At 39.8% G+C, this 27,022-nt stretch overlaps 1 protein-coding gene across 1 annotated transcript in view; it reads left to right on the top strand.

The window, feature by feature from the left end:
* The window catches only part of TMEM132D (transmembrane protein 132D), a 265,283-nt gene that overhangs the window by 153,996 nt on the left and 84,265 nt on the right, over window positions 1-27,022 (top strand). The window contains exon 4 of the mRNA XM_009274370.1: window positions 13,725-13,908. Within this exon, the coding sequence (XP_009272645.1) occupies window positions 13,725-13,908 (184 nt within the window). The remainder of the gene's footprint in view (window positions 1-13,724; window positions 13,909-27,022) is intronic.

Raw genomic sequence — 27,022 nt, 5'->3', positions numbered from 1 at the left:
TTTTTGTGGCTCTTATTTGTACCTTATCCTGCTGTGCAGTGAAAGCATAACTAAAGTCAAGCAGCTTGAGCAAAGCAAAGGGAAAACCATGCCTAAAAATCTGTTTATATTCATAGACTGAGGTGATAATTTTGGCAGTGCTGTTTTAATTCTTCGTGTCATTTGGTTGCTTTTATTACTCACAACAGCCTCCTGTTGGATTTCTCCGCACATATTCCAAGAATCATGCTAGTTAGGAGGTTTGGAGTATGTGGCCTATTCGAATTTTCCATCTTGCTTGGAGGAGATATTTTAAGGCTACATTTCTTGGTGATTGTGTGTTCCAGTTAGTACACCCTTAAGGGCTTTCCATTGCAGTGAAAGAAGAGTAGTGTGTATATTTGCTATGGTTTCTTGTTAGCCTTGCAAAGAAAGAGAGTTTACATTTAATTAAGACATTAAAGACTCAGAATTGGACTATGAAACTATAGTGCAGTAGCAGTAAAAAACAAAGAAGAGTCAATAATTCAAGCAATCTAATATTTAGGTGTCTGCCATGAAATGAAATCCTACTTGTGTTTTGATACACAGCTTTTCTGATCTCATCGTTGTCTTCTTGTGAAGCTCTGCTATTCGTGAAGGGAAATCTGATTCACAAATTTCGATAAGTGTGGCAAATTTTGCAACGCCTCTGAGTAGAAATTGATCTTCACGTACTGCTTTTCCCCGTTATGTGAATGATTTATGAACCTGTTGAAACTATTAATGATTACTAGCATTACTTAATTCATAATTATAATAATTAGGGTCTCTCTTCCCTTGCCTCCAGTTCAATAAAATCGGTACGTCTTTTTAAAGGGCTAGATGTACATCTTTCCACTGTCAGTTATAAAGATTTCTAAGTACGGTCCTGAGATTCTTACAAGTAGAAGCAGTGCAATTTGTGCTGCTGCTGTTCAGCCTCTGGAGTTGGTGGTTGTTGTCCACAGTATCTTCTTTTAAGATCCAAGATTAGTATCTGCTAACATATCAATAAAAGTGGCTTTAAAGCCCAAATTACATTAGATGAAAGTTTGCCAAATAGCAAGGAAGCTTATGTGATGTGATGTGTCCATCGCATAAGCTGATGGCGTGAGATCCCCACTCTCGTTAGGCGATATTTCTTATTCGCACTGGCACATTTGCTTAGTATTTCATGAAGCATTTCCCTAATTCGTGCCGTGTCTGTTTTTCTCTCTCCTCCAGTTTTCTAGTGATTAATTTGATTGTATTATTATTTTTACTGAAAGAGTACTTTACTTTTGGAAATGGCAAACAGCTGTAGTCGCATTCTGACAGACTGTATTGAGATAAGGTAGTGAGAACCTACCATCTCCGAGCCTGCCTACTTAGGTCAGTGAATATTTAAAGTCCACTGAAGTTTATCTGCAGAAATGTAATTCTTTTGTTTACAGCTATATTGGGGTAACGGAAGGAGTTGTTTGGCTGGAGGTGATTTGAGGGCACAGAAATGTGGAAGGAATTATTTTGAATGAGGGAGCTATTATCAGCCATTACATGTTTCCAGAAGGTCTGCAGAGTTATTTAATGTTTTGCTATGAGCGCTTGTTGTAGGAAGTGGAGTTGCATTTGGCCATACTATCCATTTCAATGTCTGGAGCGTGCTGTGGTCCGGCTGCTCTGAGCAATGGCTCATAGAAGGCTTCAGTTCCAGCCAGGGTGGCTCCTCTGACTGCTTCAACCATTAGAATAATCAGGTTCTGGAAGAGCCTTTCAGGGAAATAGGGATTTAAAATCCCTAAGTGCTTTTAAAATGGAGCTTGATAAGTTTAGGAATAGACTGTATGATGTGGTGGTTGCAGTAGAGTTGAACTGTCCGTATGGACTGAGGTCTCTTCCTGTCCAGACCAGCACATAAATGCAGCTCTGCCTTCCTTCCCATGCTGAAATTTTTTCATCTAGAATGAATGATCATAGCTTTCGTATGGACAGTTGGTCTTTGTGTTTGCTTTAGCAGCTCCTGGACCATTTGCATAAATAAGATTAAGATTGCTTGATAAGCGGTTGCTGATGGTCAGATAGGAAAGGTAGACCTCACCAAAGGATGGTGACTGAGTGTACCTGCATAAATTAGTGCAAATTGTTGCTGTTATCTACACTATTATCTAGCCTGGGATAGTTTGCTGGTCTCAGTACACCTTCTGTTGGATAATTGTCTGCAGCATAATAGCCACAATCATAACTTGCCCTTACTATTTTCTTTATTGTAATTCCTCAGAGAGTATCCAAGGATTGCCAGGACATACATCTCCCCTTACATCTCACCAATCCTTCTGAGCTCAGGTGCACCTCAGCCTCAGGCTTGGTGGTGAAAAGTCAGGTGCGTCAACACTGGATGCAATGAGACCCAAAATGATGACACCGCTTGACTTAGTGGAACAGTTCATGCTAATGAGAACATGAGTTCTGTGAGCTTTTGAACTCACACAATTTTTAATGTCACAAGTACATCAAAAACTATGATTTGATTTGACAGGGCCTAGGACTCAACTGCAGACCTGTATCATCATCCTGTCTGTATGATTTCATCATGGCTATCAGGTTATCCCAAGGTGTACAGAGGGGAAACATCTGCTCAAATACTAAAACTGTGCCATAGCTGGAGGAGGGAAGGGGTACTGTATCTTGATCGTTACAGCCAAAGTATTTTAATGAGTGTACCTCTTAGCCTACCAGGTCAAGGTTGAAATATGTTGATAAAGCAAAACAAATGTAAACTGCCGTGAATGCCCAGAGATATCTGTTCCATATTGCCAACTTTAACATGTATAATATACAAAACAGAGATCGATATTTGCATATGCATACACATTGGTAGAGAACAACATGGCTTTCTGTATGTCCATATAATTCCCAAAATAGTTATATATATTACTAAAATTTTAATATTTATATTATCAATCAGGTCTTTAGGCCCTTTCCTGTAGTGTATGCTTTTTTTCCTTAGGGTCTCGTTTCCCCTTATAGTACAGCAGATACTAATGACATTGATGAAATAGATGCTGCGTTTTAAGGAGCCTGGTTGTGCTGAAGCTCACACGTGCTGCGCAGCTAGCAAATGGGATTGTGAAGGTGAATGGATGAAAAGCAGAGGTGGCAGTTTTCCATTTAGTGCTGGTGATCAGATACTGTTTTGCTGTAGGACAGACAGTCTTGGAAATAGCCTGGCAGAACATGGTGTTATTTAATTGTCAGGTTTTAGTAAATGTAGTCTCTTGATATCACCTTTCTTAGTGTGCCTCCAGATCCATTATTTTCACCATAAGAATTTGTTTGTGAAAGGAGCTTTCTTGTCATTACATATTAACACTGTCTTTCAATTAAACTTGGACGGAATAGTTTGTAAAATCACTTGTGGTGGAAGAGAACAGAAGCCTAACAGACATCAAGATGACTTCTAGTTACTTGGTCATGGCCAAGTTTCAAATCTTTAAGAGCTGATGGGAGAGAAGACTTGGTTCTTATGCCTGCCTGTGGCCCTTACGCATGGGTGTTAGTGTATGAAGTGCAGGTCTAAGCGCTCAGGCTATCCCAGCATTTCCATAAGATCACAAAAAGGATTCTAAATAATATGCCTCTTTGGAAAACCATGTGAGAAAACTTAAACCATTCAAACTTAATCCAACACTGAAATTGGCCCTGCTTTGAGAAAGGTGTTAGGCCAGATGGCTTACAGAAGTCCCTTCCAACCAAGATTGCCCTATAATTCTGTAGTTTAAAAATGTATTTCAGCCTACAGCTCTTTCAAAAAGCTGGGGGGTGGGGTAGGGGGAGGGTAAGCAATGTATATATTCACTCTTCAGTTTATTTTTCATGTTATTGCTTAAAAAAAAGAAAAGAGATTCTGGAGGCTTCTTTCATTTTAATATTAAGGAAGCTGGAAAGCATTTCTTTTTTAATTCTAGACTTGGCAGATACTGAACATTTGGGTAAAGAAAACATAATTTTTTCTTTAGTTGAAAAGAACTTCGCACTTTTGGAAGATGTACGAGTTCAGCAGAAATACTTGCTGAATTGTTCACAGCAGAGGAAGTTCATATAGTTGAGGATACTAATCTCATATATTGGATATGCCTTGGCAGATCTCTCCAAAGAAGCCACTAATTTTGAAATATATTGAGGCCTTGAGTCTTGTGAAATGTAATGCTGCTTTTATATATAATTGCATTTGTTGAACCAGGGTGGACACTAATAAGCAAGGCATAAAAAAGGTATGTTATAGATCTCACTTTGGGGACATGAATGGAGCTACGTGCTACAATACTGGATCTTCCGCTCTGGATTTAAGACTACAATTAAATTTTAAAAAAGTGGGGAGGGGAGATAATTTTAAAATCATTTTGGATTCCAAAGTTAAATGACCAAGGTGGGCATCAAGGAGAGTGGCTGATGTCTGAAGCATGGATCATAAAGCAGCAAAATGCTGCATCTTTGATGTGAATGCGAAAATAGTAATTTAGCCTGGTAAAGTATCATTTCTCGGGAAGACTCACTCTAGGAGTACCTTTTAGACCAGTTTCTCAACATGTTCAGGCTGGCGATTCCTTGCTTGAACCTTTTAAATGTATTACATTTGCTAGAAAAATAAAAATAAGCACTGTATCAATGGCAGCCATGATAAGTTTATATAAGAGATTTATTAGGTGTGTATTTCAGAAGATGAGCAAGAGCATGCAATCGTGAAAGGAAAAAACAGGTGGAGTTAGGGGAGTAAAATTTTTACTCTTCAGCACCTCATAGCCCCTTTGATTGCTTCTACCCGGGACTATGATCACGGCCTGGAAAATATTGTTGTAGACCCTGTGATAGGCACTCTGTAGAAGACAGAATTAAGACTGTTTATACATATTCTGCGTGTTCCCTTTTGCACGGGGGTGGATCTCGCAGGATCAGGGCCAATGACTGGGTTATCTCTTTGTTCAACTCAATTTTGCCTAACAGTAATTGGGCTAGCTGTGCAACAGAGTGTTGAGCTAGGTCTCAGGCACAGCATATGCCTCCTGCATGGGCACATGCATCCATAAGAGCCAAGGACTTCCCTCGGGCTTGTGTGTGGTCATCATGGGAACAAAGCCCTGTTGCCTTTGTTAAACAAAATTCTTGAACTCAAGGGAAGCTTTCTTGCATAGCACATATGCAGATAACTTGGTCGATATGATTGCCTTTCAGGGATAAATAATTACTAAAAAAGACTTAACCTGAATTCAACAAGTCTAATCCCACATATATTTATGCACAAGTATAAATTTGCTGTTCATGTATATAAGGGTTTTTAGGTGGATGAATATTCATAGGATGAGGAAGGAATTTTGCTGCAGGGTAGTGTACTGAGCACAGTGCTTGATGTCATGATTTAGTAACCTGGGATTACTCAATAGCAAATATTTGCAGCTCTGGCCCTGTAATTTTTTAGTATGAAAATACTGGGTCTCATTCCCTGCCGATCAGCGTTATGTTTGTGCGACTCCTCCCGTTCAGCAAAAGGTTTCTTTCATTTTCAGGAGACAGTGATAGTGACGGTGTTAACAGTCTGGGAAATTGTAATGTGAATGAAATATCTAAGGCTTTTTTTAGGAACGCTCAAGACTGGTATCGATCTAAAGGCTTAGGTCTGGGGTCATGATGTAAGAGTCAAATTCCTATAGCGCTGCCAGTCCTGGGCAAACCAAGGATATGGAGTCAACACATCACTTCCACGTGTACTGAAGTGTTATTTAATTGAGGCCTTTATACTTGGTTTTCCTATCTGTAAAATGACTATTATGTTATCTTTCTCCGATTTTTTGCTTTTGCCAGTTAAGACAACCATCATCACTTTCTGCAGTTGTCTCATACAGTGTAGTCTGAGCCTGTAGAAATTTTACCAATTAATAACGATCATCTGTGGCTGTACGCTTGGTTTCCTCTTTTGCAGTTTTATCACACTTATATGTGAGTTATGTTATATTTATTGTTATTTTTATGCTGAGGACAATAAAAACCAGCAGGTAGAGAAGCCCAGATTGACAATGTATCTGCAGCGTTTTATTAGACTTCGTACTGTCAGTAAAACTGTTTTCTTAGTCCTGCAATTCAATCCCACCTGCATACTAACTGCGGGTTTTCTGCTGTTGCTTCATGATTGGGCTACTTCAAAAGTACTTGATGTTTACTGACTACTGTGTTGAATAATTTATTGAATGATTATTAGACTGGATGTAATAAAGTCAATGTTGATTTACCATTCCCTAGTGTAATGTGGTAAATGATCACTGGATTTACTGTGTCAAGAGATGCTCAGAATGATGCTTCTGAACTGAAATGCTGGCTTGGTGGGAAATAATGCTTTAAATTTATATTATATGAAAAGGTTTGCTAATTTTTATCCACTTTTGAACGGTTTGAGTTATTTGGGAAAAGTGCTATCAACAGCTGGAAAATTGTAGAGTGAATAATTTACCTGAAAATAGCAAAAAAAGTCAGATAAATAATTTGGCAAATATTTCTCAACCAGCACTGCTGATGTCATGCTCCAGAGAGATGGATCAATTTTTTTTAATAACTTTATTAAATAATTAACAGACTCTTTTTTTTTGTGATTTTTCTTGCTAGTTGGTTCACTTCATACACTGATTCCTGAAGAAAAATGACTTTTCAGCCTACCCATCGCTGAATTTTTAATAGTAAGATGACAATGAATAAAATTAAATTTTAATGTACTGCTGTATATATCACCTTATCTTGATATATCAGTGGTGAATAATGATCTTTGCTGTAACGCAGTAGGGTAGATTCTACAGATATTGGTTTTTTAGAATACCCTCTCTGACCTTGGGAAGGTCAGAGCCCCACGCTGCATGCCTCGCTTTCCTAAAATATTTCTTCCTTTTTGGTATTTGTTTAGACTGGGACCAGGGGCTGATGCATATGGTATCTATATACCAGTTCGCTGGCAACATACGGTGCAGGTATTGCACCGTATTGTTTAGTTTTGTTTTAATAGAATTCTAACTTTTTGGGTAAACTCAGACTTTTTATTTTCACCTGCAAAGGAGGGGTGGAAATCCTGCTAGCCCTAGCCTTGCCAGCTGGATTCATACCAACTGAGTGGATTTGGGAGATGAAGCATTGGCTATGGTGAGCTCACATTCTGGAGCTGAGCCAGCTCCTCAGCTGGAGAAAGGCAATATCATGCTGTTAACTTGTTATGTTTAATGTCAAATCTTGTAATATTTGATTTTTACCTTAAATCCTAGTTGCAGGAATAAAATAGTTCACTGAAATTCTGCAATTTTTATCCTGTATAAAAGCTTTTCCAAAAAAGCTGGAAAATATTCATTGATTGCGCTCTGGCTCAGAAACCAGAAGGAAAAGACAATCAGATTCATTAAAATAAAGAATGTCTCTTTGCCTGTAAGATTATTTTGAGGGGTTTTTAGCTTACGGTTTTTGTACCTGTGAGACTGATAAAAGAACCCCAACCCGGAGACATAAAGCTTCCAAAGATTGCACATCGGTAGTGGAATGCTTTTCTCAGCTTTGTCTTCCCATATTGTATCGAAGAGTTCAAATCTTGCCTGAAGCAGACGCGTTTCTGTGCATTGTTTTAGGGTAGACCTGCAGAGGAAACCTAAAGGTAGCATGTTTTGATTGCTGAAGTTAAAAATAAAATACACAAAAAACACATAAAAAAGAGATTAAATGTGGATGTGACGTTTACACCCATCATCATCTCTTGCAGAGGGATTTTTAAATTACCCCTGGCTGAACTGGAAGAAGTTACCAGCGTTTCCAAAGCAATGGCTTATTGTGTGGTGAGGAGCACCAAAGAAAAGCCCAAATAAATTAGCCTACCATAACACATAGTGTTCCTTTCTCATTCTGTGCATTTTATTCCTCAGATGTCAGTGTTACAGTCTCCTTGTCAGTGATCCTGCATTTTTTACTTACACATCCCATACACATAATTTCTAGGATGCTATCAAACACGCCAAGCAGCAGTACTTTATTGCATTGCAAGTACCTGTTTATGCAGAAGAGATGTGATCTCTCTCTGGCAAATACGGAGAGGAATGCAAATGTGTCCCCCTGCCACAACAGTTTGACTTTCATGTAAAGGCTTCTTAAAACAGACAAACTAACCCCCACAAATAAAATTATGATCTTTCCTGAAACCAGAGTTGTGGGTATTTATTAAGAATTCAGCAAAGACTGGACAGGCAATCTTTTCTTGGTGAAGATAAACTAAAAGATTATCAGGATTCTTTCTTGACTACTTTAAATATAGGTGGAAAGACTGACTCAACTGAGAAGGAGGTTTGAAACTGTGTTTTCTTTTTCTGGCTATTGTCTACAGTAGCTCTGTTTCCCATTCATCTGGATTTTTTAGGTGTTTCTCACAAAGCACCTACACGCTCCTAAGCCTCAGTGTTTATTTTTCTATCATTCTCCTTTTATCTACATTTCACGGAAGTTAATTTTCTACCTTTCTGTCTCTCTCATCCTTCTGTAACAGGTCATTTTTCTTTTTCGCTCCCATTTTTTTTCTTAATTTCTTCTAGTTTCCTCTTTTTTTTCCCCCACCCAAAATCTATTTAGGTGGAAGACACCTAAATACTCAGTTGCATGCTCTCAGTAGCGTTGCAAAAGGGATAAAGTCCACAGACTTCTGGCACTGCTAGGGATACGCTGCTATGGAGGAGCATAAGTGAATGGCTTGTGCGCTATAGTGGAGCTCTAGGGTTGGAGAGAGATTATTAAGCAGAAGGGAAGGAGGTACAAAAAAGCAAATATACCGAAGGAAAGGCTGATTCTCTAGTGGTCCTTTGAAGTCCCTTTGACCTTCTCATGTTTGGTTAAGAAACAAGCACCCTTTAGTGATAATATTAGGAGTAATGGCTTGCAATTCTAAAAGGGATGGGCAAAAAAGGTTTGTAAAGCAGCTCTTAGTGAAATTGTTTAAATTCTGAAGAAAATGCCATAGAAAAAGCTTTTCAAAAAAACTGTATCAGAAATGAATTGTTTCGGAAAACTGTGGGGTTCTGTTGCTAAATGGCAATGTTTTGTTTTCATTGCTCTTTGTTATGCCTTTATTCTACATCTCACGTTGGTTTATATTATTTCCTACCGCACAAGGAAGAAGTTACATTTATCACATAACTGCTGGCTCTGTGCAGTGGCAGGACAGATGACAGCAAGCCTTAAAACCTTTTTGCAGCCTGACTGATAGAGCTGGAAATAGCTAGCATGGTGTTTTTATCTGGTATGACAACATAGCATGTTCTCTTACTTTTACCCAAAGATTTGTACTTATTTTTAAATCACTTTACTTCTGAAATAGTGTTTATACACCACTTTGTGTGTATAAATAGTCTTATACACTTTGCCCATGTATAAATCATCTTATCCCTCTTTTTATGGGAAAGTAATTTTCAGTTTAATTTTCTCTCCTGTAAAATGAGGATAACGTTTTTCACAAACTCCCTCAGGTCTCATGGGGTCAGCTGCGCGGCTGTCTCCCCTCTCTCATGCTAGAAAGTTTTTACAGCTACCCCTGGAAACATTTCTCCCTTTTCTGAGCACTGCTGTTCCACCTCTCAGCCTGGCCTGTGCAGTGTTTCAGGCCACAGACTCTTTTGATACCCTGCAAGAGATGTGCTGGAGACCTAGGTACGTGTGTGGAGGTAGAAAAGAATAAAGATTACCTTCTGTCTCTCTTCTCCCCAAGGCTCTTTCATTAACATTCCCATGATACATCTTATTTAGCATATTCATGGCTTTAGGCTTCTTGTGTCCATTATAGCCTTCTAAAGACAGTGATAAAACTTTATATGTTGTATTATAAGAAACGTTACATGCCCGGTTGTTTTAGTAGGTTCAGAACAAATCTTGTTTTGTGATCATTATATGAAGATCAAAGCCGATACCACAGCTAGTGAAATCAGGAATGGGATACTTGAATTGACTAATGCTGCCAACATCCAGTGGCTATTCTTGGATTTACAGGGTCTCTTCTTGAAAATTGTGTCTTGCAGGACGTACCATCCCTAGAGACCCAGAAGAGTGGCTGCTTCTTTGTCTAAAGAAACTTGACACGATGGCGCAGGTGTTAGCAATTGGCCAAGGCCCTTGACACCAGCCTCTCGGATTTAAAAGGACTCTCAGGCCGAAAGGGCAGAAGAGAGGTCTTGGAAAAAAAAAAATAATAAAACAAAAAAATCTGCCTCGGTCAGGCATGTGTCAGAAGCAGCAGGTGCAGAATGGCTCTGCGGAGGTAGGAAATACTCCCCTAGAGACAGGACAGAGTTCCCCATTGTTCTTAATTTGTCAGAGCTGCTTGGTCTTTTGTTAGACAGGAAATAAAAGGCAGATTAAGAAATACAGCATGAACATGTCTGTGCTGTCCTGGCTGACAGGAGGAAGGATCAGACTACTCCATTCCAATGAAGTTTTCTTTTTTTTTTTTGTCTTCCTTGTCTTCAGATTGGGCTGAGACCCTTTAAAAATGTGTCTACGTGGCACACAGCTCAGCAGGGCTCTGTTCACGAGGAGGGTTTATTGGCACCACAGTGAACTCCGTTACAGTTTAACTCTCAACTATAAACAGCAAAACCCCATGTAAAGGATTTGACTTTAAATTAGCACCAAGAACTGTTTCGCTTTGACCACTCTTCAGCTCAGCTTGGGTTGCTGTGGTGAACCTTTGGGTTTGTCCATCCTAAACGTTCTAATCGTGTAGCCTCCCATATTGTAACTAACACTGTTTCGGTACTCTTGATAGCAAAAATGGTTTTAGCGTTAGCAGACAAGCTGCCAACAGGCTATTGCATTGCAGTGACCATAAAGCGTATGCGAACCTTGAGGAGGATTAGGCAGTGCATCACTTCAAGTAGAAATGGCTGACTACCCAACAGAAATATTCCTATTGTACCAAGCAGCCTTGACTTTAAAAGAAAAGCCACAAATATTTTTGTGTGACTGAACTCCGGTAGTGAATACTATTTGTCCAAATTTCTCCATTTACATTTTTTAACTGTATTTTCTGAAGGGTAACTTTTTCCCTTACTTCTCTATTGAAAGATTTCAGTTGCTAAATACTGCTTAGAAAGGCTGTAAACTGGGGACACAGATCCGTGGGACTTGCACATGGAAGGATCATCATAGTAAGTGATGAGAGTAAAGTAATTAAACAAAAGTTCCTGACCTGGTGCTGACAGCCTGGGTCTGATCATAGGTCATGCAATACTTTCACATTTTTTTTTTAATACATCTTTAGTAGCAGTAATGAGATTCTTATTGATTTTTTCGGTGCTTTGTAATCTTGTCATTTGGAGGTGTTTAGTATTTCTAAGAGGAACTAGTTCAAATAATTTCTGTCAAAATTGCATTTGGTAGCAAAGTGGGTTTTTGTGTTTTTTGTGTTGGGTTTTTTTTTTTTTTTTACAAGAAATGCTTCATTAGAATACCTGCTTTAAAGGAGAAATTAAAAGAAAATATTTCCATTATTTTGGGGCTACTGTAGATGTGCCATATGGGAGCTGTAGTTGAAGAATATAAGGACCATGCTCCACTTCTCGCTCCCCATCTTTTCCTCCTTCCTTTGTTTTCCTGTATCCTAACCACTTTTCTCCTTTTCTCCTAATCCCCAACATATCTGGAAAAGATTAAGCTGATTGCCTTTTTTGACAATAATTTGTTTTTTCCATGGTGTTCTGCCCTGCAGTCCCCTCCTGTGCAGCAGTCCCTCACTGCTGTTACAGGACGCGTCTCTGCTGACAGCACCAATTCTGCAAAGCTGGTGACTGGTAGTAGCAGACACCAATGCAATAATAAATAAAGGCACCCTGAATAGAATCGCAAAACCAAGGTTCATTATATGAAGATTCAATTAGTTCTTTACACACAGAAACTGTGGTAGAACATACTGTACAAAACCGGATCACTGCCAGGTATTTGTAGGCAATGCGTTGCCCATTCCTGCTCACACAATTAAGGTAACTGAGTTTCAATAGCCACAGCTGCATAAAGCAGCTTTCTGATCCTACCTAGATCAGCATGAAATGAGAGTGCATTCAGTGCTAGTTTAGAAATTGTGCTCTTTTTTTTTTTTTTTCTGACATGAAGAAATGAGAAATTGAACACAATGTGTTCCATTTTGGAAACACAGAGGCTCCTTTTAAATTCCATCCAGGATAGCAAGAACTCAGTGCATCCATTAAAATCGAAACCTTGGAGATGATCAGATTAAACTCTTCAAGCAGTAGCTTTGGATAAAGCACTGGATTTAGCCAGCATGATAAAAATCTCTGAGTATTTTGGGAAGAATCCCAAACTGGGGCTGTTGTCATAACTGGTCTTCATAAAAAACATGCCTAGTTTTAGCTCTTTTTCCACATCAGCTGGGAAAACCTGCTGGGTTTTGGGCACATTCTGCAATTCTCTAATCAGTTGCTGAAATGTTTCCTCTGTCTTCTAGTTGCACTCTCCAACATAAGTGGCTTGTGACACTTCAGTGCTGTGCCATTCTTTCTCTCCTTGACTATTATCCCACTGAAAGAAATTCTGCTCTTTCCTTTCCCCTCCACACAAACTGAAGATCTGTTCAGCCTTCAGTGCTTCAGAAGTAGAAGCACTGTCATTCTCAATATCCCCTGGATTTCTGCACTGCTAAGGAATTCTGCGTTCCTCAACAACTTTACAGTAAATTGAGTATTTTCTTGTCTCTATAAATGCCACTGGACTATGGAGCTCACCTTGCCAAGATACTCAATAGAAACTTCACTGCCTTGCTTTCTATACAGTAGCTGATTTTATAACAAGCTTTGCAGGAATTGCACCAGTGAGCCCCTTTCCAATTTTCCCTCTTTACGTTTCTGCTTTATGGTATTCACTCACATGAACCATGTAACCTTGGGAAGGACAGCATGTAAAGACAAAGTAGCATTGATAAGGTATCAGTAACCCCAGTGTTGCCAGAGTATCCTGGAGAATCACATCTGGTAACTCTTTGTTCTTTCCTAGTGTTTTTTACTCAAGGATCCTAGCAGGATTGGCCCATATTAAATAATCCAGTTTTATAACTCTCCTCTCCCACAACAAGCTGAATTATCTATAATTCCTAGTTTAGCAAAGGACAAAAGGAGCTTCAGACAGACATTCACAGCAAGGTAGCAGTATAGCCAAAAATTAATTCCAAGTTTTCCAATCCTCTGCTCCCTGCTGCCCTGGTTCACGAACCCCCTCCTGAGCTTTGACCTCTCTTCCATGCCTCCCTTTTTAAAAAGCAGAAAAAAGTACTTTTAATGCAGTGGTTTCCCATTTCAAGGAGTGATTCCCTTTAGATTTGTTTATGTGTTGCTTTAACAGGGAGGAAATAAAACGTGCTTATTAAAGGGAGAGCCTCAAAGTCAGGATTTTTAGGCTGTAGCTTTAGCCTTAGCTTTACCTTGATTTGTTTCTCCACCTGTAAAATGGAGCAGTGCTTAGTGATCCATGTCACAGAGTGTTACTAAGCCACTTGAATGTATGGGAAATACCCTGAAATCTTAAGACAAGTGCAAATGATTAATTCGTTATTAAATCCATCATCCCACCAAATCCTCTTTTTGGAAGAGCCTTAATCCAATGTTTTATTAATATCAAAGCAACTATATTGCTGGCTTATCAGTCACGTGAATGGAACCTTTCTTTTTCTTTCTTTCTTGCAGCGCGGATGGTCCTTCCTCTGAAATCATGCAGATTGATTTTGAAATTGAAGACCTAACTGACCTACCTGGGACCCAGTTCATCACATGGCAGGTAGAATATCCTGGAGATTCAACATCTGATCTAGGAATCTCCAAGATCTACGTAAGCCAGAAGGACCTGGTAGGAGTTCTCCCTTTGGCTATGGTAAGAAATTGTCTGGCATTCTGCAAGATTTTAATGCTGCTTTACAACTCTAGTGTCTGACAGATGCAAGTGATCTGCTGAAAGGGGTGGGGGGACAGAAAGTTTTAGCACCTTGGGAAACAGATACTAGCTTCTGAAGTTTGCTTCATTCAGCGGTGAAACCGCATGAGGGGAAACGATAGCTTCCCATGGAAGGCCCAGTCATGCTCTCTTTGAGCAACACACTGACTTCTTGGAGGCAGAAGCTGCGTTCGTGGCATTTCCAGTATTCAGGACTCTCTCTCGTTGTTGGGTGAAGTGGTATGCTTGGACACTCAGTTCAACGTTGTATATGTCTTATTTGAATCACAAGTATTCTTACATTTGGTCTAGTGTTTAAGGACTTCCTGAACCACAATTTTTTCAGCTTTTGAATTCTGACTCCATATTCATTTAAGAGTGAGAAGAGAAATAAAAGTCATGGTGTGACTTCTGAGTAATTTTTAATTACCTGGGGAACAGAAAATACAGTACATAGCCAGCTGTCCGTTCTACATAAATGCATTCAAATGGGTTGCCTCACCGTCACAGTGCAAACTATAGGGCTTGAAAAATACCTGATTCTTTAGCCTTGGTCTTACCTAAAAAAAGTTTTAGATGCCCAAATTCCAAGTGCAAACAGAAATTTTGTGTGTTTCCTCTTCTCTCCCCTTCACATTTCTTCATTGTTAGGGCTGAAGTGTACTTGTCTAAGGTCTGGCTGTGCCCCGTTTTTGTTCTTAGACAATCTATTAGAAAATATTGACACATTATTATTTAGCACTAAGAGAAAAACAAAAATCAATCTCGGAGCATTTAAAAAAAAAAATAACCTGGATGTTTGCCTAGCGACAGCCAGTTAATTATGCCATTATTGAGGGCTGGAGGTGTTCTCTGCACTTCCAGACTCACAGAACTGATAATGGCTATTATTGTTATTTACCAACTTTAGAACTACTCAGATATTGTGATTCTTTATTTCACCAAAAATATTTCTTTTCTTTTTCAATGGCTCATGCTTTCATTACCAAGGTGTATACCACAGTTGAAGCAGCTCTCTCCATCTAGAATTGTGGCCACCTAACAAACCAGAGTTGTATATTTAGTCCTTTCGTTTTACATGACTGTTTCCGTGGGCTAGTTCCTGCTATTGAACAGGGGGTGATCTCTGCTGGTTTGTCGGTGAGAGAAGAGGCTTTCAGGTCTGCAGACGGGACCCTGATGTGCAGTCACACAAGTTCTGGAATATTGAGGGTTAAGGCTGTAGATGTGATCTGATTTACATAACCTGAGATGTGGGGGGGTTTATTCGCTCCACCCCTTAATGAAAAGATAATCGATTTCTTTCCTAGTGGTTCCAATGGTTGCGGAAAACACTAGTTCTTCTCATACATGCCCATGATCGCTTTAGTATCAAGTGATATAGTGGCAACAAATAGTTCATAAGAACAAAGATAGATTCTCCTGGCAGTTGCTACAAATCAACTCACTCTCTGCATTTCCATTAAAAGATTAAAAAAAGCCCATTTTCCAGAAGCACAAAATTCTGTGCTCGAAGGTCACATGAAGTTTATAAAGTTATCAGGTGGCATTTTACAAGGCAACAGGTGTTGGGATAATGGATAAGAGAGAAAGCAAAGATAAATGGCAGGGGTCCCCTAATTACTGACAGACTGGGAATAGTTTTAACCTTCTTTGCATTAACTGGAATGTCAGGGAGGAAACTCTGGGGCATCACAAATCTCCAGATCTTTGTAGTACTTCACTTTGTGCTTACAAAATGATGAATCAGGTGCAGACCTTCCAAGACATGTAACTTAGATGAGTTCGGTACTTCAGATTTCCCTGTGATCTTAGCAAAGCCAGTTTGAAATTTACAAATTTAAAATAAAAAAATAAATAAATTCTACTCTTCCATTTAGGAAGAACCACAATGAAAACAAAGTGTTATATTATTTCTCTGTTTCTGGAGACTGGGGTTAATTTGGGTTAGTTTTGCTAGGCTTCTTAGCAGAACTTGTAATTTCATGTTTAGAAGCACCAAACAGAAATGCTGTTGAATATTTCAATCACAGGTTAATTTTTCAAAAGAACAATTTTACTGCTTTAACATTAGACAGAGCTCTGTTTTTTTAATAGGCTAGCACGTACCACCTCTGCACCATCTTTGTTTTCTGTAGTCTCTTCTGCTAGCTATTATGGATTTGTAAATTGCAAAGCAGAAGACTGGCCAATTTAGAGATTCCTGTTTTCTTTTTTTGAGTTATAAAATGCTGCAATGGAAAGACTTAAATGTATATATCAGCGTCAGGACACGCTGGAAATGCCTACCTTCTGCTGAAGTTACTAGGACACTTGCTGTACTCACCTTACCTTTCTCCAGTGCATTTTTTTTTTCCTATGGCAATATTAGCATTCCAGCTTTTGAGACCCCTGCAGGGCCCTACACCAATAACGGAACGGCAACACAAGTCACAGTAGAACACTCAAAGATATTGATGAGAAAAGCTGTAGGGTGTATTTTACGGATGTGTGGGTACCATAAAGGCTGATATTTCTGACACTTTAATAACACCTTTTCTAATTTTAAAGTGTAACAGAACCCGTCTTGGTAAGCTGTGCATGGGACCCCGGTCAGCCCTTGTTAGCAGGATGGGAATAGCATGGGAGAAGACATTTAATCTGAAAACATTGTAAGAACCTGTGAGCACCTGTTTGGATATTTGCAATGTTTGATCCTTTCCCTTAAGCCTGATGAAATACAGGCAAAGATGTTTATCCAGGGTTACAAAAAATTACTGGCCTTTTACCATGATTGCTTTGCAGTGGCTCTTGTAGCCACATAGCAATGTCTCGCCTTGTTGACAGAAACTAAAACATCCACTAAGCCCCATGGAAGAAGCAGATATTTAAATGGTGTAATGTTCTTCACCAGCACAGTTTCCGCTCTAATTTGTGCATTTCTTGCATGGGCACTATTCAAAACTATCCCCATTTCCCTGCCAGCTTTCTCACTGCAGTGTGTGTGGCCAGGGAACTGGAGAAGAGGGGTCTTAAGAACATGTTGATCGCTACAGGAAATACAGGAACAGAGAGTACTGTATTCTGGATGGAGAATTCTGGACAAGGAATGCCAGAGGACTACTCCATGGTAATTACTGAAAATTTGGCACTTTGGAAAAAAAAAACAAACCAAAAATCACAAGTAAATAGTGAAGAAGCAAAAACCTTCTATGTTGTTCTTTGTTGTCAGCTAACATACATATTGATTGTCTTTAAATGTCACTCTCTTAACATTCACCTGTAATAGGGTATCCTTTGAGACAGAAACCCTAGCACCTCTTAAGACCTTTGGAATATGGTATTAAAAAGGCGTATGGTCCATTTGTTCATTAACTGTCTTGAACATGCTGAACTGCTGAGGTTTTCTGAGTTGATGACCCGCAATGTAGTGTAACAGCCAGTGAGAATAATATGCCTGAATCTTCTAGAATGTGACGTTATTTTTTATTGGCATGCTGAAGAATCAGCTTCCAATTCCTATTTGACTTCTTTCTGGTGTTTCTTCCCTATTTTATTTCACTCTCATTTTGTTAGGTGATGAATGGCACAGGTTTAATCACTCAGATTGTACATTTGCTGCTATTGATTATTGTTGCTTTTTAAACATTCTGTCAGCTCTTTCATAATTATGGTGTTCACCTTCTGTTGAACTTTAATGATTAGGTGAGGATGAGAGACAGACGAGCTCTGTAGCCATCTGTGTACATACAAGATAATCCCTACTGAGAAAGGCAGAGGGCAAATACGACATGCTGGTAAATGGATAAGTTGAAATCTGTTCTGTAAATAATAATAATAAAAATCGTGAATAATAAAATACCTGGGCTGGTTCTTAACTGAACCAGCTCTGAATCTGTAAATCACCTGTCTTACCTGTGTACGTGCCCTAAACCTATTCTATCTGTGCCCTCCCTTTATTTAATAATCTGATAAGGAATCAGAGCAAAACACCTGTTTCATAAACCTTATAGGGGGAGATGTTGGTCCCAGGGTTGATAAATCCCTTATTAGAGTAGTTCTTTGACTAGAAAATATATTGTGTTAACTTTACTTTCTCCTAGAATACAGAAAAAATATATGCAGGATGCTCAATGCCCCTTCAGAAATTTCTTGAAAAGGTTGCAGGTTCCTGACCTTCAATTTTTGATAAATTATTGTCCACATACGTGTTTTAAATTTATAAATCAGCAAGTCAATATTAGAGTCAGCCCGGCTCACACAAATGTAGTTGTCCTGATGTTCAAGGCATTATTAGGTTTAAAGATGTGGATGTGGACCAGATGTTTCAGGTGGTGGTGGGACATATGAAGACGATGAAGCAGCCAGGTAGCTGGGCGATGAGCGCCCTTGTGTATAAAAAGCCTGTGAATCTGGATCGCTTTCTTGAGAGACTCCCCAGCCCTTATAGATGAACTGATCTTAATGCCAGCTATAATAGACTGCCTTGTATGATCCATGCAACTAGGAAAGAGCGGAAAAGTTTTGCCTTTCAGAGCAAGAATCCTTGAGTACTGCAGAGTCATGGTGACAGTGGCTGAGTAGCCCTGGATTACCTCATACCAATCATGTTATTAATATTTTGGAGTCAATAATTCAGCTTTGTTGCTGCCCAGAGAATCTCAAACTTGCTGGCAGGCGGGACAGCTTGCCTGGCACTAGGGCTCAATTAGCAGGTTTCACCTTACCAGGGACCGGCAGGACAGGCTCCCTTCAGTCTTTATCAAACTCAGCTCTGGTCTGGGGCTTGGTGAGTTTTGTGCCCGTATGTCCGTGGAGTGCCTGTCTTCCCTTCTTACTGAATATACCGGGACAGCTCTTAGGTATGTTTATAATCTAGTCAGCATCAACCTAAAAATTAACCTTATAATTAGAGAACTGAAGTGGACAGGAGGAAAAAACGGGATTTGAAACTTGATTAATGGCAGTGGTGAGGTTGCAGTCTGCTTGGCAGAGGCAAGAACTCCTAAGACAACCTTCCATCCCTCCCAGCCATATTTTAGCAGACAAAGGTGGATGGTGAACAGTGAATTACAGACTTGTATCAGCAACTGAGTTTCCATTATCTCTCTGGTTTTGGCCCATTATTTATTATCCTTAAGCAGTGCAACATCGGCCTCCAAGACAGTCAAGTGAGGTGTGAGGTAGAGAGAGATTTAAATCAAATGTAGGAAAAAAACTCTGAGAAGAGACTCCCGATTTATGACAGGCTTAAACAGAGTCAGTGACCAAAGTCCAGCTCATTACTTTGCAACAAACAGGTTGTAGCGAAGGCAAAGAATTATTCCTACTCATCTGACCCTACCGAGGAGTCCCAACTTAGCGAGCTGTCCCTGCTCTCAGAAACACACAAACACTCAGCTCTGTTCTTGCAGGGCAAAGCTGCTTTGGTGCAGATCGAACTGACCTATTTTTAAGTTGCAAATGGAAGTGGTTTAAAGAAACTTGTGTGAACTATTAGGAAGAAGGATCGCATTATCCTTCATCTCAGGTGACTTACGAGGTTAGTAACCTCCAGGAAAGGGTCACTGGTAGTGTTGGAGCAAAACAACCTTTTAAACCAGCACAACCATTTTTGCAACGTTTGTGTCACCACAGCTGCTATTGTATGAAACACAAGTGGAATATTTATTTTACAAGGTCAGGTTAATAAACTAGCTACAAAAAGTAAATGTTTTCTTTATTTCTTGAACAGAAATATTTTATAATGCATAGCACGTAACAAACTTCATGTGGAAGATGATATTTTGTTAAATAATCTGTTTCGGTACCTCCTAGCACCGTTATCAAAGCAACATTGACTGTAAACCCATTCTCCCGTTGCAGATGAACATGCTTTTGTCCTCAGACCCATTAGAGCCATTTTGGCTTCTGAGAAGTTATATTTATGGCAGTCATATTAAATAAATTGTATCCAAAACCTGAACACCAGTTTAACATTATACCTTTTAGATAATTTATTGTTTCAACTTGCTCCTGATGTTCTTTATAAAAATTTAATGAAAATTTTGACAGGAAGTAAACTGTTCTACATACCAGCAGCGTAAGAAGCTGGATAAATAGACCAAATAAATAAATAAAATCAATTGCTGCAGCAAAGAGGCTATCTATTATATAGGAAGCATTTCCGTATTAAAATTATTTCTCATAATTACAGGAACCAGCTGTCATGGTAGTGCCACTCACTGCTGGATTTTAAAAATGCTTAGGGTATTATTACTCTTATAAATATATGTATCTGAAACATTTAATTTTTAGCTAGTGCTGTTTATGTTCTGTTAGAGACTGGATATGTTGCTCAGACTTAGCTACCAGAGCACTCGGTGCTGTGCAAACACATACTTAGTTATAGCCTCACCCTGAAGAACTCAGAAGACAGAGAAGACTAATGATAAAAACATAAAGAAAATATTGGTCCCTTCCTACAGAAGAGGGATGGGGATGGGCAGTGCACTGAAGTTCCCCCTGAAGTCAACGAGATTGTCTTCTCCTAGACCAAGGTTTCAGCTTGGCTCTTCTTCCCCATTACAGAAGATGTGGTGGGTGGATCATGGTCCCTGGAGCACGGACCTAGCTGTGCGAGCGCCGTCATTGTTGGAGCTTACAGTCCACATGTAGCTCTAAAGATGGCGTGGCTATCCCTTGGATAGCCTCTTCCTTGGCCCCCCTCTTCCGCCACGGTGCTTTGCCACTCCTCATGTCGGCAGAGTGCTGCTGTTTTCTGTCGGGAGCTGCTCAGGAGTACAATGGTGGCCCATGCTGGGGTAGTAAAATAGGATATTGGAGCTGTTACAGCCTTCTCTCTACCATCTTAAGCTGACGATTAGGATGCTTTTGGATAAGATTAATGCTTTTCCGTGGGAGACCTGAAATGTGAATCTCCATCTTGTCTGTATGATATAGATGAACAAATTGATTACAGGGAGGATCTGCTGTTGGCTGACTGGCCTGGGTTCTGCCTAGCAGCCGAGAAGTGCAGGATCGCATTAGCCAGAATCAGCTGCCCTACTCAACTTTAAGAGTGAATATTTCTAAACACTTCCACTGACAGTCAGCTTTATGAAAAAGACGTTTAGATAGTAATTAAAAGCTTTTACCTTCCTAATTCATAGCTTTTAAATTGCAATTACAATATTCAGCAAGTTTTCAAATATTTAATTAAAATGTTACCCATTTCTGAAAAGGAAGCTTTTAAATCAAAACTATATTAGTGAATCACAGATGAAATCTACTCATGGGAAAGGGAGAAACCTTTGGATCATTGTGATATTGCAATGAACCATTTTCTTTGTGTAAGTATATCCTGTTGCTTCCTAAAATCAGGTGTGTCAAGGTCTTACAATTTCATCTCATACAACAGGCTTTCCATTCTCCCAGTAACATCTCTTGGCACCTACCAGTCCAGATTTGAATTCATCTTTCTTGAAAATAGATGACTACAGGATACCCGGCAATGTCCCTTGCCATTGTTCTCTAAGTGTTTATCCCCTGGAAATGGTTTTTCTCCATCTCAAACGGTACATGCATGGGTTTGGTTCTGGTGGTTGTTGGGTTTTGTTTAGTTGGTTGGGGGTGGGGGGGGCGGCAGCGTGTACAATGGTATACATTGACCCTTTGACTGAGTATTATATCAAGATCTTTCTTTTGCTCTGTTGTTTTGAGCTGAAGACCTCTTACCTGATGGCTGAAATTCTTGCTGTCAGTCCCCATGATTGAACTTTTCACTGTGTGTTACTGCATTTCATTCCATTTCTTTTTCCTGAATCTTTGTTTTCATCTGGTGGTTCTCATTTAATAGTTCAAACTTTTGTATTGACAATGGCTCCCAAACTGATACCGTTAGCAAATTTGAGTAGTAGTCCGTTTCATCTTGTTCCACGGTCATTATTGACAGCAGTAAAAAAAAAATCTGTCCCTAGGCTAATTCTGGAATATTGTTGTATCAGTTCAGCGGAAAAGATTGTCTTACTAACTGTCGATCTCACAGCTTTGCCTGGATTGCTCTTTGGATTGGTTCTCTGTGGTTCAGGCAACTTCGACAGGAAGGACTTTGTATTCAAAAGCTTGTTAATCAGTCTTTCTGCAATGCATGAGTCAGATTAGATTCCGTTTCACATTCTAATAACTGTAATGAGCCTGTATTCAGGCTCAAACGTTTCATCCAGTAAACACATAATAATCTGTTATGCTTCAGAAACTAATTGAATCACAGGTATCTGAAGGTACAAAACATTTTTCCCATATGTAGATGTCAATTATTTATGCTTTTTCAGAGCCTGCGATATTGGCGCCTCTCTGTGCCCAAATGGCGGACCAGGCAGCCAAGTAGTCCAGTCGGGTGTGACAGTTCTGGTATTCCTACATGACTGTACTCAAGAAGTGAACATACTCAGTTGCAAGGGGGCTAATGTATAGGGTTCGTTTTCCAATTAGAATTGCCTGTTAAAAAGGGCTTGGCTTGGTCTTCAACTTACTGTTATTATCACTATTATGCTAACCATTGGCCTTGCTCTAGCAGGCTTCTGTTGTCTAACTACCAACAGACTGACAGATGCGTGAGTCACTAGCACGTAGCATTTTGTTTTGTATACAGAGAATGAAATGAGAAAATAATACAAGCACTTGGCAATCAAAGATGCCTTATCTCCAGAATCCAACAAATGCCATATTCTTTGGATCTTTCCTTCCAGAATTAGTGACAACCCTGGGGTTCTTAACATTTGAAATAACAAGCAATACGTCTTTCCCTTTACAATTAGACATTTCGTTGACCTGTCGAGCATGCAACGAAACAGTAAGTGTTCGTTGCAACATCAACGCAGATGTTTTGCTACTTAAATTCTCAAGCAGTGGAAACCATCAAGCAGGTCTTCCAGTTTAATCCAATTCTTTTTCTGTCAAAGGTTACTACAGGCTCATGGAAAAAGATCTTGATGATGATGATGTTTAAAACAAGAGGTTAGAATTCTTGTTTTTGTATCTGGAGCTGCACTTGCTAGCTGACTAATGCCATAATCACCTGTAATAATAGAAAGCAACAGTCACCCAGTTTTTGTCTGAGTTGAGGAATGAGTAATGAGGGCTTGGACTGGCTGCTGGCAAAGCTGCTGACAGCCACACAATTTGATGTGGAACATTGAAAATTGGGTTCCCTAGAGAAGCAGGAACAAACACAAACATATTTTTCTTATGAATTAAAGCCTAAGAAAAATAGCTTTGCATAACAGCTGCTGTTCTTTCTTAAGCGTGAGTTACATATATTTTTCTCGATTAGACGCATGCGGTTGAACTGGGTTGAAACAAGCCCAATCCTTCAGTCCTGACAGTCTTTCTGTGTTGCTCTCAAGCTGCGTGATGCTATGAAATGTAGAAGGACCAGGAAAACATGGCAGATCTGAATTTAGAGCAAGTTTCACCCAGAACTTGTCCCTGCTTCAGTGGACACAAGATTTAGGAGTCCTGGCCTGTTTTCACACTTCTGTAAAGCCATTGGTATTAAAAATGTTATGAGTTTAAAACAGAAATAATTTGGTGGTGAATTGAGTTTTCAGAGTGAAGGTCTCATAAATATTTGATAATTTGATAATTTTTGTGCAGCCCAGTTTCAGCCAGCTGAAGGGGACCTCATTTTCAGTAGGTAAGTGCTTTGAATGGTTTTAAAGTCAGGATGTCTTAAGATGTCTCCCACTGAGTGCCCAGAATCACCAGTAATCACTGAAAATATTGCACCACCTAATATGGATTATTTTTCCAATACTTTTATATCTTTATGTTAATCAGACTCAATTAAAAATAAAGAAATTTCAAAAGTTTTTTTGTGAAAAAAAAACAGGGATGGTGTTTGCTTACTTTTATTTTGAAATACAGTCAGATTGGGTTTATAGAACACAGATTACTGCCTTCTGTTCCTCTTTTGTTTCATGTCAAGTTTCACTCACAGGATTTTGTAACACAGCGCTGCCATACAACGTGGTAGTAAATATTGCAAAACAATCTTCAATTCTGACTGCTAAATTGTTTTCACTGAAATACAAAAGATCACAGAAAGTTTTCTTCTATGCTCGGATTTAGCAAACCTGGTCACATCAGGATCCAGAGTTTACATTGATTTAAGAACATTCCTTCAAATATATATTCACTAAAGTGTCGTCTGTGTCTCCCCCCTCTTTTTAATCAGAGAATCTTTCTAAAGAGTTGTTAGAATCACAGAGCAGCTGAGGTTGAAGAGAGCTCCAGACGTTAGCTAGTCCAATGTCCTGCTCAGAGAGCCAGTTGCTCTGGGCTGCGTCCACTTGAGGCTCGAACACCTCTGAAGATGGAGATCCCGCAATCTCTCTGGGAAAACTGTTTCAGTATTTGATCACCCTCATGGTAATTTGTTTTTCCATGTATCTAAATGGAATTTCCCATGTTCTAACTTGCGTCCTGTGCCTCTCATCCTGTTGCCATACAAGCCTGAGAACAGTCTGGCTTCATCTTCTCTGTATCCTCTGATCAGGTAGCTGTAGAAAGCAGTAACGTCTCCCATTTGCCCTCTCTTCTTAAGGCTGAACAGGCCCAGCTCTCCCTGTGCCTCTCTGTGTACATTATGTGCTCCAGCCCTCGACCAGCTTGGTGGCCCTGCACTGGCCTCGCTCCAGTGCGTCAATAACCTTGGTTTGGGCTACGGCTTCCGTTGGCTTCCCACCTCTTGATTGATGTGGTTATGAAAAGATTTTTCCCGTTTGGCATAATGAAAGGGATGCTGCCTTAATTGGTTCCCTTCAGATTACTGATTTGAATAAAACATAGCTGAAAAAGAAGCAGCAAATTTCTCCCTACTGAAATAGATCCATCACTACTGTGGTGCTGCTTGAGCAAAGCAGGTGGGTATCACTCTTTTCAGCTTCTTGACATTATTTTTAGATGTGTTTTGTGACTTTGAGGTACCATTTGGGGGTTGGCGGCTTCCCTTTTTTCTTTCTTTTCTTTTGAGGATTAAAGCTTTTGAAATTACTTATTTACGAGCCATGAAAATCTCCCCAAAATGGATTTTAACAAGTGCGTAATTGGATAATTCGACAACTGGTAAGCTGAAGCCCCAGAGATCAGGAATTACACTTCACTACAGAATAGTCATTCTTCATGTAGAATTAATTAGATTTCCTCTAGATTACAAGTAGTAAGAAGAGTAGTCAATTAAGAGAATTATTCTCTGACTTTTCCATCCTCCTTTTAATTGCCAGCCAGTGATATTAAGAATTCCTTTTTCTATGTGAGATGTCCTCAGAGGCAGGATGCCAGAAGGAGGATGAGGGACAATGGATTAAACACTGGCCCAGGATTCAGAAGACATGACCAGCAGCTTTGTGTGCGACTTTGACTCACCTTCTGAGGGACTGATTATCCATTGGGCCTGAAAGCTGCTGGGTTTACGGCAGGCAGACAGCAAAACGAGGACAGGTTCCTGATCAGTTGAGGGTAGTGTTTTTCAGTGGCATTGCTAAATCAAGCAACACTTACTCCTCTTCTCCCCCACCCCACTCTCAACTGGGTTAGTACAAATGCCTATGCAGCTGCTGCGGAGCTGTGCTGAGGACCTGAGCTTGGCGAACAACAACCATTCTTCTTCTTTCTTGGGTCATTCTGAACCCAGCTTGGTTCCCCGGTTTGCTTCATCGCCTGCCCATACAAAAGCAACAGTGGCACAATCAAAGGAGTGGTTAAAAAAGTGGAGGCAGAAGCGACTTCAGGCAGCATGGCTCCTGAACTGTGACAGCTTCAGGAACAAATATTGGCAACAGCCTAAAAGATCTGGAGAGAAGCTTAAGCTTTTGTTGTGCGTGGACACGGACAGGGCATGGACAGCTGAACGGGGTGGAAAAAGCACTCTGCTCTGGCCAGTCCTCTCCAAGGGTCTGGAGACTCCAAACACTCTCCAAGGAGTCCCCCCCCAAGACTGGGGCACACAGCAATGGAGGTGTTGCCTTTGTGGTGATTTTATTTTTGTTTTGTGTTGCCATGGGGCTGTGCAAAATGAATTTGACAAACTGGATTTACGTGCAGAGTGTTTCTGACCCTGAAAGCATACGTACAAGGAGATCTTTGGTCTTGTGCCTCCTCTTCCTCCTTTCTTTCACACTGGCTGTTGGAGTGGCTTTCTGTGTGGGACAGCAAACAGCAAAGGAGGGGCTCAGAGGGGGAAATAATTTTGTTTAGACAGGAAGGGTTAAAGCAGAGCAGACTGCGATTCAGGTGGATGTCTGAGTCATACATCGTACCTCCTAAGGCTCTTCTTGATGTAAGGCACCTTGCACTGTGCCTGGGGAGAAATTTAGTCTGTGGACTGTGCAGAGGGATGTTTTCAGGTGCTACTAAGTGTTGTCAGGAGGAGCAATATGAACGCCTGGCCTCCAGAGGAGTGGTCCTATTCACCTTGGAAGGGAGGACAGTAGAGGCTTGCCTAAAGGTAGATGACATGGACCCAAATCACCCAGCATTAAGATCTCAGAATCTGATGCTTACTGAATGCAGAGAAAATAAATTTATAAGGGGATGTTTGTTTCATTTTTATTGTGATCTTCAAAGAAGGGATGAGGAAAAATAAGTAAAATAGGAAGTCTGTATAGCTGACATTTCAGAGTACCTAACGTTTTATAATCACTGATGTCATTTCTAATTGTGAGGAGAATACAAAAAACCAACAACATCAACATGTGAAAAGTGTTAGTTTAAAAAAGCTTGACATTTAAAGAGACTAAATTGTGCGCATGTAAGAAATGTAAATGTGAAATAAAAAAAAATCAGGTTCTTTTTCATACCACTTACAAGTAGTTCTATCATAAAATAACAGAAGCACTATCCTGGAGTAGGATTCTGCAGAATTACTACCCTGGAGATACAGTAGTTACAGTTCAAAGTGACTTTTTTCTGCAATGCTAAACTTCTATTTCCTAAACCCGTCAGCTCCAAACAGTGTGAAAGTAAGTATTTAAACCACTCTATACCTTGCATGAAAACCAGTCCTGACAATTTGAAAATAGATTGCAGGACTTTC

Source organism: Aptenodytes forsteri, unplaced genomic scaffold (assembly GCF_000699145.1).
Source record: "Aptenodytes forsteri isolate BGI_AS27 unplaced genomic scaffold, ASM69914v1 Scaffold79, whole genome shotgun sequence".
NCBI lineage: Eukaryota > Metazoa > Chordata > Aves > Sphenisciformes > Spheniscidae > Aptenodytes > Aptenodytes forsteri.
This window is presented reverse-complemented; position numbering and strand designations above follow the sequence as displayed.